This window comes from Bombus vosnesenskii, unplaced genomic scaffold, assembly GCF_011952255.1.
Source record: "Bombus vosnesenskii isolate JDL3184/JDL3185 unplaced genomic scaffold, Bvos_JDL3184-5_v1.1 scf7180000013991, whole genome shotgun sequence".
NCBI classification, from domain to species: Eukaryota; Metazoa; Arthropoda; class Insecta; order Hymenoptera; family Apidae; genus Bombus; species Bombus vosnesenskii.
In genome coordinates this window covers 620,983-638,977 of record NW_022883317.1, presented here as the reverse complement: position 1 = coordinate 638,977, position 17,995 = coordinate 620,983, and the positions used below count along the sequence as shown (strand labels likewise).

General features: G+C 40.7%; 1 protein-coding gene and 1 long non-coding RNA gene across 2 annotated transcripts; both read right to left on the bottom strand.

Moving 5' to 3' along the window:
* Positions 1–2,362: 2,362 nt before the first annotated feature.
* LOC117239394 lies at positions 2,363–3,510 on the bottom strand. The gene is made up of 3 exons (XR_004494434.1): positions 3,435–3,510; positions 3,186–3,191; positions 2,363–2,433 (listed from the first exon to the last, which is right to left on the bottom strand). It is a non-coding gene; the product is annotated as an uncharacterized LOC117239394 (long non-coding RNA).
* Positions 3,511–6,776: 3,266 nt separating this feature from the next.
* On the bottom strand, positions 6,777–7,676 carry LOC117239402. The gene is made up of 2 exons (XM_033504903.1): positions 7,509–7,676; positions 6,777–7,427 (listed from the first exon to the last, which is right to left on the bottom strand). The coding sequence occupies exons 1-2, from the start codon at positions 7,674–7,676 to the stop codon at positions 6,777–6,779; spliced, it is 819 nt and encodes a 272-aa protein (XP_033360794.1).
* Positions 7,677–17,995: the final 10,319 nt, after the last annotated feature.

Sequence of the window (17,995 nt, the reverse complement as noted above, 5' to 3'; positions counted from 1 at the left end):
TCATTTTGGGTTCTTCTATCTCTTGGGTTCATATCGCTTATTTATAATTTTTTTATAATAATAGTTTTGTAGTGTCGTGGAAATTAAAATATAAATTTTTTCCCGATTAGTTACAATTTATTAATAATGAATTGAATGTACAGGTATTAATTGGACAGAAAACGATGTTTGTTTAACTGAAACTAAATGCGATACTCGTATCTATCTCAAATAACTTTACAGTTATTTGGCAACTCTCGTCACAACGAATCTAACACACTCTCTCTCTCTCTCTCTTTCTCTCTCACTCTCCCTCTCTCTCACTAGCAACTTAAATGACTTTGCAACACTGACAACTCGATCAACTCCAACGACTCTACTCTTCGACGACTCGATTAGCTCTCTCAACTCTACTCATCGATGTCTCGATCAACTCTGACTCTCGCAACACACTCAATTTTCGACTCGCATACTCTGACCTCTCGGTTATCGCTCCTTGAACCCGTAACCGTTCTTCTGCTCTAGGGCTCTTTATTGTTTTTCTCGTATCTTTGCACGCTCATGTTTTGCAAGAACTAGGTGACTTTAGTCACATAGGCGCTCTTCAATATAAACTAACTACCGATAGACGATGACACGGTTTTTTCTATTTTCAACCGATCTCTAATCAAACTCTTTTCTTTTACGATACTACATTCGGCCTTTCCTGACAATCACATCTGCCCTCAGATGTGCTCATCATCGCTACTCGCACTTACATCACTATCGTCAACATTCCACCGTTTCATGTGATCGACTGCCGTGGTAGTTGTACGTGGCCCTTCGTGCTTGCCCTCTCACTGCACTATCTATCGGTCATTTCGCAGGAATCTTACCACCCGATACGGTCCAAGAAGCTTCGGATGCAGCTTCAGCCCGGGACAGCCCTGCGTCCTCTCGATCGCCACTAGATCTCCCGTCCTGTATGCTGTCGCCTTCTTGCATCTCTTGTTATACGTCCGCTTGATTCGGGCTTGGATCTCCTCGACCCGTCTCTTTGCGTCTGCACGAAACTGATCTCGTTCCTCTTGGAACACCGCGGCCTGTTCGTCCTCGATTAGCTGCCTGATCTGTAGATCGTCTCGCATCCTTATTCGTGTTCCGAATAACAACTGGAACGGACCAGCGTTCGTACTTACATTGAGAGTTGCATTTAAATACCTGTGCGCTGTCTCCAGGTGTTTGAACCACTTGTGCGGCGTTGGCGCAGATAGCTTCGTCAGCAGTGGAATAAGCGTCCGGTTCACTCTTTCTACTTGACCGTTTGCCCGCGGGATCCCAATTGTAGTCCCAACGTGCTGTATGCCTTCCTAATTGCAGAAGTCTTCAAAGGCGCCGGCCGTGAATGCTGTCCCGCGATCGGAGATGATTCTCCTCGGATAGCCAAAATTCGCAGACTGCTTCCTCAAGCGACTAATAACCTCGGCAGAACCCGTCGACTTGGTGGGATACAACTAGACGAACTTTGTGAACGCGTCCACCCATACAAAGATATGTCGATAACTTTTTTTTGTAGAGGGTCCAAGGTGGTCGACGTGGTAGGTGTCGAGCGGCAATTCTCCCTTGTCGATGGTATTTAGCAACCCCTCCTGTTTTCCTTGCTTTCTCTCCGCGAGAATACAATCGATGCAACTCCGCACTACCTTTTCCACTTTCTCGCGCATTCCTCTGAACCAATAATCCCTCCTTAACAACGCTTCTGTTTTAGTGGTGCCAAAGTGACCGCGTTCGTGAGCTCGTCGAACCACCTGAGTTTGCATCGACTTTGGCACGACCAATAACGGTGTATCCCTTATATCTAGGTATAAAATACCGTTCTTTAGGTTGTACCCGTCGGCCTCATGTTGTTCGATGGTGTCTCGGATCTGCCGCAGGTCGTCTTCTTGCAGCTGCGCGCTCCTTAGCCGTGCAACGATCCCTCGCTCGTCCTCGTGTATCAGCGTGACCTCGGGTAGCGGATTCCGACTCAACGCATCAACATGCATCATACTACTCCCCGGTCTATGCTCCACCTTGTAGTCGAATTCCTCTAAAAGGATCGCCTACCTCGCAACACGTACGCACAAGTCCATTTTCTCCATTGTTAATGCAAATGCCTGATAATCTGTAACGATTTTGAACGGAATACCGAGCAGGTAAACACGGAATTTCTTTAACGCTTTCACGATGGCCAGAACTTCAAGCTCATAGCTGGTGTATTTCTCCTCAGCCGGCGAAGTCTTTCCACTCGAATAATACACAGGGTGAAAAGCGCCGTCCTCACTGTCGCGTTGCAATAAAATTGCACCGCATCCCACACTACACGCATCTGTATGCAGCTGAGTCTCCGCCCCCACGCAGTGCAGCTTCAACACCGGTTTCTCGCTCAGCGCTGCTTTCAGCCTTACAAAGGCTTCTCGCTCGCGCAACTCGAACCTGAACAGAACATCTTTTCTTAGCAGATTCGACAATGGTCTCGCAATGATAGAATATCGGGGCACAAACTTTCTAAAATATCCCGTTAAACCAAGGAAACTCTGAACATCTCTAGCGGACCGAGGCTCCGAAAAATTAGCGACAGCCCTGGTTTTGCATTCCGATGGCTGAATGTTACCGCCTTCGACAATGTAGCCCAAATATTCTATCCTTGTCTGTAGAAATCGACACCTATTCTAGTTTATGAGTAGTTCGTGTTCGCTAGCGACATGCAATACCGATCTTAGCTTTTCAATTCCACTCGAAAGGTCAGTCGACGGCACAGTCAGATCGTCCATGTACGTTAGAACAACCCCCGTCGCAATCAACTCTTTAAAAACCGCATTTATAAATTTCTGAAAGACGGCTGACAAATTACATAATCCAAATGGTATCTTAAGGAATTCATCCTGGCCCGTGGGGACTACGAATGCCGTATGCTTTCTACTACTTTCCCCAACAGGAATATGAAAGAATCCGTTCTTGAGACCCAGAATGCTGAATACCCTCGAGCAGCGCAACGAATCTAATTAGTCTTCGTTCAAGGGCAGCGGGTATCTGTCCTTCACTACTTTTCGATTTAGCTGTCTGTAATCGATACAGATTCTAGTCGAGCCATCTTTCTTTTTGACTAAAATGATCGGACTGGCATAATCGCAATGTGACTGGCGTATTATTCCGTCTTCCAGCCACATTTTGATTTGTTTATCGACTTCGACCTTGTCTTGTGGAGATAGTCTTCGCGGCCTTTCGTAAACTGGAAGATCATCTTGTAATAACACGTTCATTTCGATTCCTACTTCGCGTGTTTTCTGTGGCCTATAATCTCGGATCAGATTTTCCATTGCCTGCCTATGTTGCATGTCCGTAACGTGGGTCAAATCTGCCTCACTCGCCTGTGTCTCTACATCTATTTTGAGGACTTCCGGACACTCATCGGGATTTACTATACTTATTTTAACAGTGTCCAAAAAGTCTGCGCCAATAATAAACGAATGTTGCATCACTGTGTCTGGAACTACGTGTATCGTTATACAGCACGACTCATTGTCTATAACAATATTCGTCGAAAATTTCCCGAGCGTAAAATTTCTTCCGGAACCGACACCGCGAAATACAATGATTTCCCGACTTAATCCGGGCGCTCCGATTTTTCCATGTTGATCTGCTCGCATTAGAGTCAATTCACTACCAGTGTCTATCAGCGCGCTCAGTTCGAAATTTTCGATTTTGACATCCTTACCACGCCTTGTTTGTAACAATCGAAACACGCTACAAATTTTTTTTTGAAAACTCACCCAGATTGTCGCACTTTGATGCGACGTGTCCGTACTCCCTACATTTGAAGCACTTAGGTCCTCTCGATTTACTCGGACTCTCTGCACACACGTGCTCCGCACCACCGCAATTGTAGCGTCGCGCCTTCCTCGCATTTCCAGATCGACTGGGTTCCTTGTTCCTTTCGGTTTTGGTCAGCTTTGCCATCGACTTCACTCTACTATTTTTCGGCTCCTCGAATTTCGTCCTCACCTCCATATATCTTTTTATCGACTCGTAGCGCTTAAAACGCTATTTTAGTTGTTCAATGTTCCTAGCTCCGTATAACACAGTCTTATTCGCGGCCTCGTCGGGAATACCTTGAATAATGTAGTCTATTAAGGATTGTGTATCAACCCCTCCTTCTTTTGCAATCCCGCACATATGATACATATATTGCTGCAGACTCTCATCTGCTTTTTTCTTTCTACGCGATAGCTCGCGATATATCTACTGGTCACTTACTACATTCTCAAATTCATCCTTCAGCGCCTTTTTTAGCTCTGCCCAGGACTTCGTGCATCGTTCTTGTCGCACGAAGGCTTGAGCGGAGCCTGCGAGTTATTTCTTGGCGTAGGCCACCATGTGGGCGTCTGACCAACCCCACACTTCTGCCATTTCTTCGAAGTCTTCTACACACTGATTTACAGCAACAGATCATCCCCGCTGAATTTCTCTAATGATTTCTCTACGTCTTTGAGACTCAATATTGAACCAACGCATACCTTTTGATGATACTCATCGCGGTTCTGATAAACCGCCTCTCCTGTATTCTCGCACGCCTTTTTTATCTTCCCCGTCTTCGCTTTCGTCGTCGTATTCTTCATCTAACGATACATCGTTTCCTTCTAGGGTCGTCTGTAGCCGTGCGCGTAGTTCGGATTTTCTTCCCGTTACTTTTAACCCCAAGCTAACGAGGCGCGCTCTCAACTCTTTCGTCCTCAGCTTCTCGAGGTCTTCCTTTCCCTCTTGACTGCGTTCGGCTCTCTGCCTGCTCCTTAGGTCTTAGGTTGTTGGTTCTTGGCCACACTTCGATTCCTAAGGAGTAGAGCGGCCAGCCCTACACGCTCTCTTCAGCCTGGCAACCAACACTGACCTCGCACCAGATATAGGCAAATTCATCTGTGCGAGCTTACTCCTCAGCTCCTCCAGCGTTAAACCCTCCTCACCCGACAATCGTTCGTCTTCAACGTTCGCCCTTTTTATTCTTTTTTTACTGTAGCACGAATAGCTCCGTTAACACGTGTCGTTCTCTGTCTTATTCAATCCCGGACGAGCCCCCACTTGTAGTGTCGTAGAAATTAAAATATAAATTTTTTGCCGATTACTTACAATTTATTAATAATGAATTGAATATACAGGTATTAATTGGACGGAAAACGATGTTTGTTTAACTGAAACTAAATGCGATACTCGTATCTATCTCAAATAACTTTACAGTTATTTGGCAACTCTCGTCACAACGAATCTAACACACTCTCTCTCTCTCTCTCTCTCTTTCTCTCTCACTCTCCCTCTCTCTCACTAGCAACTTAAATGACTTTGCAACACTGACAACTCGATCAACTCCAACGACTCTACTCTTCGACGACTCGATTAGCTCTCTCAACTCTACTCTTCGATGTCTCGATCAACTCTGACTCTCGCAACGCACCCACTTTTCAACTCGCATACTCTGACCTCTCGGTCATCGCTCCTTGAACCCGAAACCGTCCTTCTGCTCTAGCGTTCTTTATTGTTTTTCTCGTATCTCTGCACGCTCATGTTTTTCAAGAACTAGGTGCTTGCTGTTGCTTTAGTAACTAAGTCGTGTATTTCTTTCGAGAATGCCATTTTTTGAAGCATGCCTACGATTCTCTTGCTTGCCTGCTGTAGTTCTTCTACAGGTAGGTCTTCCCTGCGTTTTGACTGCTGTCTAGTGTTGTTATAAAATCTGAGGCAATAGGCTATGACTCGTTTGAGTAGTGGGAGCGAGGAAAATCTTTCCAGTATCTGACTTTGGGTTGATGTAGTTGTTTTTAGCGTTGTTACCTTTCGTTTCTCTGGTACTTCTATCGGCTGTAAGTCATCAGCTGGCCATGTGGTTTCGACTTGAGTTAACCAATGCGGACCACGATATCACATATTATGTTGTACGGGGTCTTCCATGTCTACTCCTCGAGATAAGATGTCCACCGCATTGTCCTTTGATGATACATGTCGCCACTGAGTTACGTTACTACTTTGAAGAATTTCGGTGACTTTACTTGCAACAAACGGTTTAAGCGAGTGAGGTGGAGTGTTTATCCAATGTAATACTATTGTTGAATCCGACCAAAAGATGCTTGATTGAACTGCAAGATGTAAGGCCTAGGTGACGCTGCTGAATAACTGTATGAGTAACACCGCCGCTCAAAACTCCAATCTGGGTAAGGATTGCGTTTTCAGCGGTGCTACTCTGGACTTTGAGCATAATAAATGGCTCCAATGCTTGTTTTGGTTGTCTGTGCTACGGAGATACATGCATGCTCCGTAAGCTCGCTCATTGGCATCGGCGATTCCGTGTATTTGTAACATGATACTCTTCTCTATAGTGACCCGTGTAGGAATGGTAACTTGGTGAATTTTTCGTAGCTGCTCTTGGAATTTTAACCATGCTACCCGAATGTTGTGTGGTACAGCATTGTCCCACTCTACTTGACATTTCCGCAACTCTTGCAATATCAATTTTGCCTGGACTATTACCGGTCCTAGTAGACCTAATGGGTCGAAAAGTTGAGCTACTCCCGAGAGTATTGTCCGTTTTGTTACCTTGTGCACATTTGCTTCTTGTTTTAAGGAGTAGCCTAGAGTATCTTGTGTAGCTTTCCACTGTAGTCCCAATGTCTTCTTGCTGTCCTTGTCGTCTAGCAAGAGGTGTTCCGACGCATCTGATGTCATGCGTATTGACTGTATTAATTTTTGTTCCTCTGATACCCACTGTCTGAGCTCGAATCCTCCTTTCATGGTTATGTTAATGAGTTAATCCCGTAACAAAGTTGCCTTCTCGAGAGTGTTTTCCCGGTTAGCAGATCGTCGACATAAAAATCCCCTTTCAAGGCCCGTGCCCCTATCGGATAGTTCTGTTCTTCGTCTTGTGCCAGCTGTTGTAGAGTACGTATTGCCAGGTATGGTGCGGATGCGGTACCGTATGTCACTGTATTTAATTTGTACGTTTTTATTGGGTCGTTTATGTTTTCCCTCCAAAGAATTTTATGATAGCTCCGATCCTCCGGGTGAATGTTTATTTGCCGGTACATTTTCGCTATATTGGCAGCGAGTACGTATTTGTATGTCCGAAATCTTATAATCAAGGTGAATAAATCGTCTGGGATGGTAGGGGCTATCATTAACAAATCATTTAACGATTTTCCTGATGATGGTCGGGCAGAAGCATCGAAGACTACGCGCACCTTGGTCGTGACACTGTCCGCCCTGATGACTGGATGACGAGGTAAATAACAGCCATCTCTTGGATAATTTGGAATTTCAGACATGTGGCCCAATTGTTTGTATTCGCCCAAAAATTCTTGATATTGTGCTCTGTATGTAGGTTTCTGATGAAGCGAGCGTTCTAATGAAGGAAACCTCTTTAGAGCTAACCCGTATGTGTCACCTAGCTGATTTTAAATGACAAGCAGACATTGTATCGTCCAATCTCGAGTGGTGTGATTCGCGTAATTCAGTTCACAGGCTTTTGCCTCTGGAGATAAAATTTTATTTGAAGAGACTTCTTCTACGTTCCAGAATTTGTTCACTTCTTCGTAAAGAATCTTCAGTATCGCATTGCAAGTTGCTTTGGATGGTTGCTTCCTTGTGCCTGTATCGCCCGTGACGATCCAACCTAATGCTGTATTTCGCAACTGCATGTTTTTGTCTGCTAGATCGAGTCTTCCTTCGTGAAGGAGGCCCTAAAATAGTTGTGCTCCAATGAAACCGTCTACCTCAACTGCTCGGTGGAACTGTGGATCGGCTAATGCAATGTTACCTGGTATATCTATCTTGTTTCGATCAATATTTTCTGATGGCACTGCTTCTGATCGCACCACAGAGAGGTATATTGACTCTTTTGGTGGTTAACCCTAGTCGCTTACATGCATCGGTTGTCAGGAAATGTGCCTGAGAGCAGGAGTCCAACAGGACTCTGCAATTTTGCAGTTTCTTGGTTTGATCATTGATATTTATAACCGCTGTGGATAAAATGATATCCGGTAACATACCTAGTGAGCGACATGCTAAATTAGTCTGATTTGGCTGTCTGTTCTGTTTCGTAACTCTCTCAATTAAGTCCACAACGTCTGCTTTGCATTGCAAGAAGTATTTATACTTTATGGCCATGCGTACATCTTGTGCTTGACCCTCGTCTGTATCGTCTAGTTCGCTCTGATTTTTACTATAGGTGGCATACTCTGTTTCTAAGTCGTTCAAACGGTATTGCATGAAGGTTACTGGCCCTCCTTTCTCGTAATTATCAAGTAACGCTTGAACATTAGCTAATTCTTCAGTGAATGCTACCCGTTTCTGCTTTAATTGTTTCATGCGTTCCTCCTGATTGGGCGCAATGGTGTATGTGTAGTTCGATGCTTTTACGCTTTTTATGAGAGGAGAGGTGACTCCACAAATATATGAACTTACGTTTGGATGTTTAGTCGAATGGATGTTGTATCTGCTGCTCTTCGCTGTGCAGCGATGTGTTTAGCGGTGTACTTATCGTCGAAGGCGTTTTCTTCCCGAAGGTGTCCCGGCTGTTTGTCGACGCAGGTCACTGTGCAGCGGGATGTTAGCGGTGTACTTCGCGTCGATGTTTCCAAAGGTGGCACTCGCTTAAATGTGTTTTGTCTAACACTCTTGTTTTTCTCCGGACTGATGCTTCCTCCAACGGCATAGGATCCAGCTCGAAGGACCAATATGTTGCGTATTATCGACTAAAGAGCAACCGGTCAGGTCAAACCGATCGGTCGATATCGCGTACCTCGAATGACTTAACGTTCAAGGTGGAGGAGATGAAATAATTCGAGTGTTAGATTTAGACGGCATTTTATTTGTATTAGTTGTAGCACCTAACCGATCTAAGTGAGGACTACTGTCGTCCTGCGTCTGTACTCTTCGATGTTGGAGATGAACTAAGTGAGAATTCTGTCGTCCTGAGTCTGTACTCTTCGATGGTTTGAGATGAACTAAGTGAGGACTCTGTCGTCCTGAGTCTGTACTCTTCGATGATTGGAGATGAACTAAGTGAGGACTCTGTCGTCCTGAGTCTGTACTCTTCCCCGATGGATTTCTTTTGCCCACCGTGTCCTTCCGGCTGGTCCTTTCCTGGGTTTTTCCTGGCCTCGAGTCATTACGTTTACCGCCCTGGGAAGACATGTAATTCGGAATTTCCTAACGAGAGGAATGGGCCTGCCCGTGTCATAAACGGACAGCCACTCAAATTCCGAATTACAGCCCTGGGGGGGATCGGTAATTCGGAATTCCATAATGAGGGAAATGGGCCTGTCCGTGCCATTAACGGACGCTCTCCTAAAATTTCGAACAGTTGTCTCGATGGATACTATCGCAATTTAAGTTTGTTTTTGCCGTAACGGAAAATTAGGAATACATAATGAAATAATATGAAGTAATCATAATTCTGCTCTTCTAATTAAATTTCTATGAACACTTTCTAACATATTCGATTGTTTTAAAGTATGAATGGTAACAATAATCTTCTCTTTCAATTGCTAGCAACCTGCGATTTCTTCAGAATAGACAATTGATTTAATATGGCTCCATAAATAAAAGTCAAGCGGAGTTAAGTCAGGAGAGCGTGGTGGCCAAGTTATTGTTCCAGCACTACTAATCCAGCCTTGGTAATTGTAAGTTCGACCAATTGCGGGGAGACGTAATCGCGAGGAGAGACGTCAACGGGGGTCGTAAATCCCCGTTACGATTATAACAATCGACACCACGAATTGATCGATCCCCTGATTTCCGTTGAGATAATAGGGGTGATTGAGTTTGTATAACACTGTGATTCACAGAATTATAAATTATATATTTCCAACACTTAGATTACACTGACGTAGAGAAATAAATAGTTAACAACTTGTCGCACGAAGATGCGATAGATATGTACGCGAGAGCAGGGCTCTTATAATGGAAAGTAATGTATTAATGGACTTAGCACTATAATATATTTAGGAGAGAAGATGTATGTTCGACAACACCGAGAACCGACAAAAGATTTGCGTGAAGTATGCGACTCTCGCGCTATGTGTAGACTGCCGCGTTAGGCGTTAGTTTTTCGACTGTCTGTCGCTCTTTTTCTAATACGGAAGAAAAGTTCGATGTGGGTGTGCCCCTGTGCCTAAAGAACGCGGATTCGTTGTTTCCACTTTCGTTAGGAAAAGTGAGGGTAACGAACCGCGGTGTCGATTGGTCATGACCTGCACTACTGCTCGAAAGGATGAGTAGGGAGTCTCCTACCATCGTGGTGGATAGATGATTGTGTGCGTGAGAAAAACCTAGCTTGTTTTATTACAGGGCTATTCGGATTTTCCTAATGGGTGCATACCCGCTTTCTCCGTGTTTTAAGTGCGACTAATAAACCCAAGGACCTCTCTAAAAACCGACTGTGTTTCGAGAATATTTTTAAGCTTTAGAAATTCTTCAAGACAAACGGATTGAAGACACATGGCGAAACAATACAGGGAAGTGAAAGTTATGGTGGGTCCTTAGGTTTATTGAGGGTCGAAGTGACGTTACGCAGGTCGGTTGTTGTCCGGTCGCGCGGGCTGGCGTGCAGATGTTTTAGGCGACGTAACAGTAATGTTGGTTTAAAGAATCTCTCACATGACGACTTAAATGTGGTGGTGCACCGTCTTGTTGAAAAATTAAACTTTCTCTAGTTCTCAGCATCTTCTAATAATTCCAGTATTTTGTTTTGTAAGAAATCAAAATATGCTACTGATGTTACATTTCCTTTGGAAAAATTTGACCAAATAATTATAGATGTCCGATTATGCCAGCCCGGACGTTTACGTTCCATCTTACTTGAAAATGTGTTTCAAAAATAGAGTGAGGATTCTCATTTTGCCAATTATGCATGTTATGGACAATGAACATGCCGTCCCTTGTAAATTTCGCTTCATCGGTCCATAACATTTTTAACAGAAATTCTGCATCGTTGGCACGCTGTTGAAGCAACCAATGACAAAATGCCTTTCGCAAAATCTTATCATGAGGCATGAGTCCTTGTACTCTGATGATATGATAAGCATGTAAGTTGTTTTCATGCAGAATCTGAAGAATCGTGAAGCAACTAAGATTATACCGCAAAGAAAGGTTTCTTGCACTTATGTCAGGATGGTCCAAAACGTCCTTTAGTATTTGCTTTTCAACATTTACACTAACGCGTCGTCGACGACCACCATGTCGTCTAAGTTTTTCAAAAGAACCATATTCGTCGAGGGTTCGTTCTGCTCTTTGAATAACACATCTGTCAGGATGTCGACGATTGGAATACCGGTGTCTGTAATGATCAGCTGCGGCTGATGCGTTACCACCACACGCACCTAACGGAAGTATCATGTGCATATATTCCCGATTGCTGTAAGTAGACATGATGGTACAGTAATAGGTACTGATAGTGGATAGCGATGAAAGTCGGATAGTAAGTTAATAGGTAGGAAAACACTTCGGTCACATTGGACGTGTTTGTCAACATAACGTCAATCGAGACAACGATTTACAGCGAGACCCGTTATAACGAGACGTGATAAAGAAAATTCAAGGTCGACTTTCTCGAAAACAAAGCCTCAAACGAAAAATGTTTATTCTATATTTTCGACTTTTTTTTCGCGTAGAATCAGCCCCTTTCCACTTGTACCATCAGTTACCAACCATCCTATATTTAGTTTATTCATTACGCTTAATTTAGATTTTCTATTGTTTAACCAGTACATCTGCTTCCTTTTTTCACGTATTCTGTTTATTATTGATTTTATGTGATGCTTCCATGTAAGGTGTGTGTCTAAATGTATTCCTAGATATTTGACTTGCTTTGTTTGTGCTATGCGGGCACCGTTCAGTTGGATATCTAGTGTTTTTCCACTTACTGGTGTTTGCTTTTATTTGTTTGTTTTGCAGCTACTTTTCTATTTTTGTAATGTGTTCTTGTAGTAGTGCGGCAGCCGTTTCTGGATTTGCGTGCCTCATTATTATGGCCGTATCTTCCGCGAACGTTAGTATTTTGCTGTTGACAGTTGGTATGTCTGCCGTATATGGTGTGTATAGTATTGGTCCTAGGATGCTTCCTTGCGGTACTCCTGCCTTGATATCCTTAATTTCAGAATATGCATTACTTATTTTTACTACAAAGGTTCTACTGTTTAAGTACGATTTGAGTAGTTTGTAGATTTGTTCTGGAAATTGCTTTTTGAATGTCTGAAGAAGTTTTTCATGGTTAACTTTGTCAAATGCTTTTTCGATGTCAATATTTTGTCTTGCATGAACCCCCAAAGAGAATAGTTTACCGCACGACGTTTATGAGATTGAAATTCTGAAGGTACGTCTCTTTTATCTTTTCTTATGGTTCTTACAACAGAGACTTTCGGATTTTAACTTGTAAACAAGTTCGCTTAATGTGCGATTTATAAACACTTGCATAGAATTGTCCGGTCAATAAGGTTATTTTCTTCCTGAAAGTACAAACTGGCACGGTCGAATTACGATTATTTTTTTTTTTTTTTTTTTATGCAATTTGCTATTTCAGAAGTTAATTGCTGTAGATCCGTTAAAGTAACTCCAAATAATGTTTCTTCCGAGATTAGTATCTAATTTACTAATACTTTTTCTTGGGTTTCCGATGAAACTGCCCTGTAATCATTAAATTTTTTTCGAGCAGCTTCTGAAGCAGATGAAGCTTTTTTCACTATATCTTCCGAAGTAGACTGAAGCACAGTTTTAGAAAAGTTCTAAAATTCGCTGAATGAAAAACTGTGTTGTCTCTGCTTTACGATTGATCTCGTGATGGCGCAACATTCGTTAAAACGTAACACCACTTATTGTTTGCATATAGCAGCTGTTATTTTAGAAGAACAATAATATAATAATAAAGCCGTTCAAGGCGTTGAGCTTTACAACATAGAAAAGTCATTGATATCGGAGAGGACTTTTCTACAATTTCACCTTTATTTCATATTTATTATTAATGGCTGGTAGAACGATATTAAAGCTTCTAATGAGATCGTCATCTATATTGGTTATGTTCAATGGTAACTTAGAAATTGAAAAAGATTTTTGCCACTGTTGCCACCGTTTGTTGTTCCATATTCCGACTTTGGAATGTCGATTACATTGTTCAATAAATTCTAACATTTTGTCGATTTTGCTTCCAACTTGTAATCTTTTATCAGCTAAACAACAATCTGCAAAAGATCAATTTGAAAAAAGATAGCAAATTTTTAAGTTTGAAAATGTTTTGAGTTCTTATAGTAACAGCTATCGAAAAAGTGCATTTCTAACATTTTACATACCGGTTGTTTACATACTTATACCAATTCTTCTATGATTTGAACGTAATATAATGATCGATATGATGCAAGAAAATTGCAATACGCATATTTAGACCCACATCTATTTCTTCTATGGATACCATTTTATTTTCAATTTCTATGTATTGTGTTAATTGATGAACATATAGGCCTATAAAAACTTCTACTTTTATTTTTGCTTCTCGTAAAACTGGATCTTTTAACTTTAAATATTTGAAGGTTGCACCGCTTTTACCTTTCTTTTTTTTTTTTTTTTTTTGCGTGAAGAGGGGAAAATACATTAGGCATACTCACTCCATGAGTATGGGACCCGTGTCACTGAATTATGTGGGATTCGGCAAGATGGTAACGCCATACCTACTAAAAACCTCTCCTCTCCGCTCCTCTTTTGTGGTAGCATCAACTCCAGAACCGCCTTACGGCATTACTTCAGGGTTGCGCTTAACTACGCACCGCTCTCTCATTCTTGAATCCCACACCTTCTTCTTGTTTCTCTAATTCTCCTCCTCTCTACAAATTTCTCTTGCGTCATTCTTGCTAACATAATTCTCCTGCACAAGGCCTGAAACCTTGCCCAGTCGTCCTCCTTCTTCGCCACTAGCTCAATTAAATTCTCCGTTGATAGTGGTGTGCCAACGTAATTTTCTAGTTCAGTCCTCTCACGTATCCACCTTGGGCAGTGGAAAAGCGCATGTTCCGCGTCATCACCTTCAGCATTGCAATCCCAACATCTGGACTGTTCCTCCTTATTTTCGTTTTTCGATATACATTACAAATTCCATACCCTGTCAGGATCTGCATGGCGAAGTGATCAATATTCCTCCTATACTTTCTAAATAAATATGCATCCGCTACCAATCGTTTCTTCCAATTGTCTTCTCTGTCAAATCGTCGCTCCATCTACTTCTCCATGATACGCTCCTCCACTGCCATAATCCTCTCTTGATAGACCGAGGCGGCTCCAGCTCTTGAACGGGTGTTGTACTACTCCTGCTGATCCACCTCTTTAATACGATACTTTTCCGCCCGCAGCTCTGCTTTAAAATATATCGGCATAGCGCTCGTAAGCACGCACAGTGCCGAGCACATACGATAATTTTTACGAAGTTTTTCGTGACTTTCAATTTAATATGTAGCAAAGACAGATATGTACTATTGCTATCTGTTAAAGTAGGATTCTATATCTTTTTTCGTTCAGCTCAAAACTTTGTCTTAATAGCCAAGTGTTGATGTTGCACATAGCAAGAATATTTCGTATACCCACTTCGAAGAATCATGAACAAAGATATAACTTTTAGATCTTCACATATATTTCAATTACATCTTCCGTAATTAATCTTTTGAAAAAACATTTTGAAAATTTCGAACGTTCATTTTTGTTTTTTATTGCCTGCAGTTGGTGTCGATGGGTTTAAATACCTGTTATCTAGTCGAGATAGTCATCTCCATCTCTTGTCCTTCAAACAAATTGATGTCCTCCATCCAGGTGCATCGGTATCGACACGCGTTGCTTGTTGTCTCCCGATTCCAGTAGTTCTGCCGTTATTTTTAAGGATCAAACTACGTTATGTTTCGTTTCTCCGTAATGTTGGTTTGCTAGCCTGAGCGCTTGGTGTTTTCTTGATAATTTCGTATTTTTATTTTGTTCACCCGCAGCTTGTAAATAAAGTCCCACGGGACCTGATTACTTCTGTGATCACGAAGCTTCGTGTAGTAATTCAGGCCATGCCAAGTCGTAAATACGAACAAAGTAGCCGCGTACGACGGAATACATTCCATCAATGCTTGGTCTCTTCAAAGCGCACATATACTTGACAGAAATTAAAATTCGATTTTCTTGGACCCAGGACTTCGGATGAACAAATCTCATCCTTTCTTTGTGACGTATTTTTGAATGAAAAATAACCTTTTAGCGGCTTGTACTACAATTTTCTGGATACCCTGTGTGATGCTGAAGTTACCTGTAAGATCACATATCAACACATTTAATAGTTTTTTTCTGTTCCAACACAATGTGTGCAACTTTTAAAAATATTTGCTTCATAGAAACAATTTATTGATCGAAGGGAATAATAGTCTCATTTTCTCGGCTATTTTACACAAGCTGTGTGTTATACGTATTACGCGTAACATGTTAGGATAAAATAATTTTAAACTTCTTCCAGCTTCGAACATATACAAAATCAAATTAGTTACGAACAATAGTTTGCAGCAAATAGACATAAAAAATAACACATTTTTTGCGGAATTTACAAATCGTGCAACAGTCGTATGATTTTGTTTCCTTTGCAATTCTTTATAAACAAATGAATGAGGCGTTGAAGACTGCCCTTTCACATAATGTTTACCCATTACGTTTACTTATGTAACTACCGGTTTTATCCAACGATTATTTGATCAATTGAAATCCAAGTATATCTTCCCCTAGCGTTGACTTGCTAAGAATATTTCTATTTGCATATTTTTTCAAAAAATTTACCGGTATCACACAGTTTAATGTACTAGTCACCATTACTTTGCATAAATCAGTATAAACGTTATTTTTCCTTTCCTTGAAATACTGTTATACCATGTGTCACTGCATACATTTTCTGATTTTACTTCAGCATTTCTGTTGTATACAACAGTATTGGTGTGCTGTTTTAATCGAGATTTTAGTTCACGTGGAACCTAAATCACAAGATTAATAAAAAAAGGAAGACGTTACTTGCTTCCGGATACGTCGAAATAAACCAGTACTTTTATGGCGTTTACGGCCCCAAGTTGGAAAATGTGGACGAATTTTGGATCTATGTTATTATCGTTTTTGGCTGAAGTTTTGGGATTCAGTGGTACAAAGTCGTATTTATGTAAAATTTGTATGGTATTTTACGCTTTACTTTGGCAATAAATTGGATTCTGGATCTTTCAATGAGTAGAGTTTCTGGAGTCACTGACTGCACGTGGATGGTGATCATTTTGGCCTATTGAGTCAAACGTGTTTGGTTACATGTTGCTCAACATTATCGGTGAGATCCACCTTGAAGAACAGTAAAAACTTCTCTCTTCGACTCGATCACATATCTTTTTTTTTAAGCTAGAAAAATTTACCGAATGTCCAGCTGGTCAATTATAAAGTACAGTACCGTAAAGTAAGTAAAGTAAAGTACAAATATAATAATAAAAAAAAAACATCTTTTTGACTTTTACTTTCGAGAGCTTACATTTTCCAGGCATTGCAGACAAGGAATATCCTTTTTTTCTCCGCTGAGAGATTCTCAATCTCTATAGTTCTCTTAGTTCTCTACTTCTTACCATATCCAATAAAATATTAGCAATTATTATTCCAAGATAGATTATAAATACTGATGAAAGTAGCGCAAGTGTTCTAATATATTTAAAAACAGTTTCACAATAAATATTGCAATATTTATTTACAAAAAACAAAGATTTATGCAATCGTTGACTTATCTTCCGACGATGGAACTCGTTCTTTCTAAATTTTTAACATTACAAGCATAAAAATTTTTTGCCAAAACAAATGAAATATATAGTATCGTCCAATACTGATTAATTGATATAAATTATCTTACACTTTTATTTGCAATATTTTATACATAACAATATTTCTCGCATTATATCGTACAATTTTAAATTACTCCCAGTGTTATAAATCACTCTGTGTGATGATTATGTAATTTCATTCTAATCGGTTGTAATTAGGTTATTGTTCGGTTATAGGTTGTGTTGCTTTAAACAAGTGACATCCTACCTTTTTACATTGGTTACTTGTATTTTCCATTTCTTCCAGTAATATTCTTATTCGTTGTAGTGCGATCTGACACTACATTTAATGCAGACTACATCAGGATGCATGTTAAGGACTCCAAGGGGAAACGTTAACATGCTCTACAAGGGAAAATGTTACATATATTTTATAAATTATATATATTACGCACTGGGAAAATCGCTGTCATATGTTATAGAATATTATATGATTAATATTATATGAGATTTATGGAGGAAAACCTAATAGAATCTTGTTATATCTCTTATTAATTGCTATTGACGTGTTTTGATAATAGAGTAATAAAGTATAATTCTACTCAATATTTTATTGTTTTATTCCTTAATGAATTTTGGAAAAAAGTCTTCCTTCAGGGAAAAGTTTTAAATAATAATGAAATTGACAGAATCCTGGTATTACAGTAAACAAGTAATTATACCGTCATAAAAGTTACAAAATTTGTTAGTAGAAATAGAAAGATAACAGTACAATTGCTTAGAAGTTCTATAAAATATAACACAAGTAAGATCAGAGAGCAATCGCATTGCCAAAAATGGATTTGCTAAAATAGTAGATCTTGCGATAAACCGTTCACCGCATTTTGCAGCGATGTAAACGTTTGGAACATCCGACACTGCAACGTCGAATATTATTCACATCTCAACGTAAAGAAAAGCGTATAGAATTCACGAAGATAGTGCACAATATGCAGTGTAGGAAACATTAAAAAAATGTTTTCCTTAGCGATGAAAAAGCAATCCGTCTAGATGGACGGAATTGTAGAATATACAAGAAGTTTCTAACCAACAGTAACAGTACTATATACTATATTGTAATTTGTGGTATGTCAACATATATTGGAAAAGCTATAACAAATCAGATTGGCCAA

Coding starts and splice junctions, on each gene's coding strand:
- LOC117239402 (XM_033504903.1), bottom strand. CDS start 7,676: ATGCAGTTGCGAAATACAGCATTAGGTTGGATCGTCACGGGCGATACA. Junction 7,428..7,508: donor ATAAAATTTTATCTCCAGAG/GCAAAAGCCTGT, acceptor ATTTAAAATCAG/CTAGGTGACACATACGGGTT.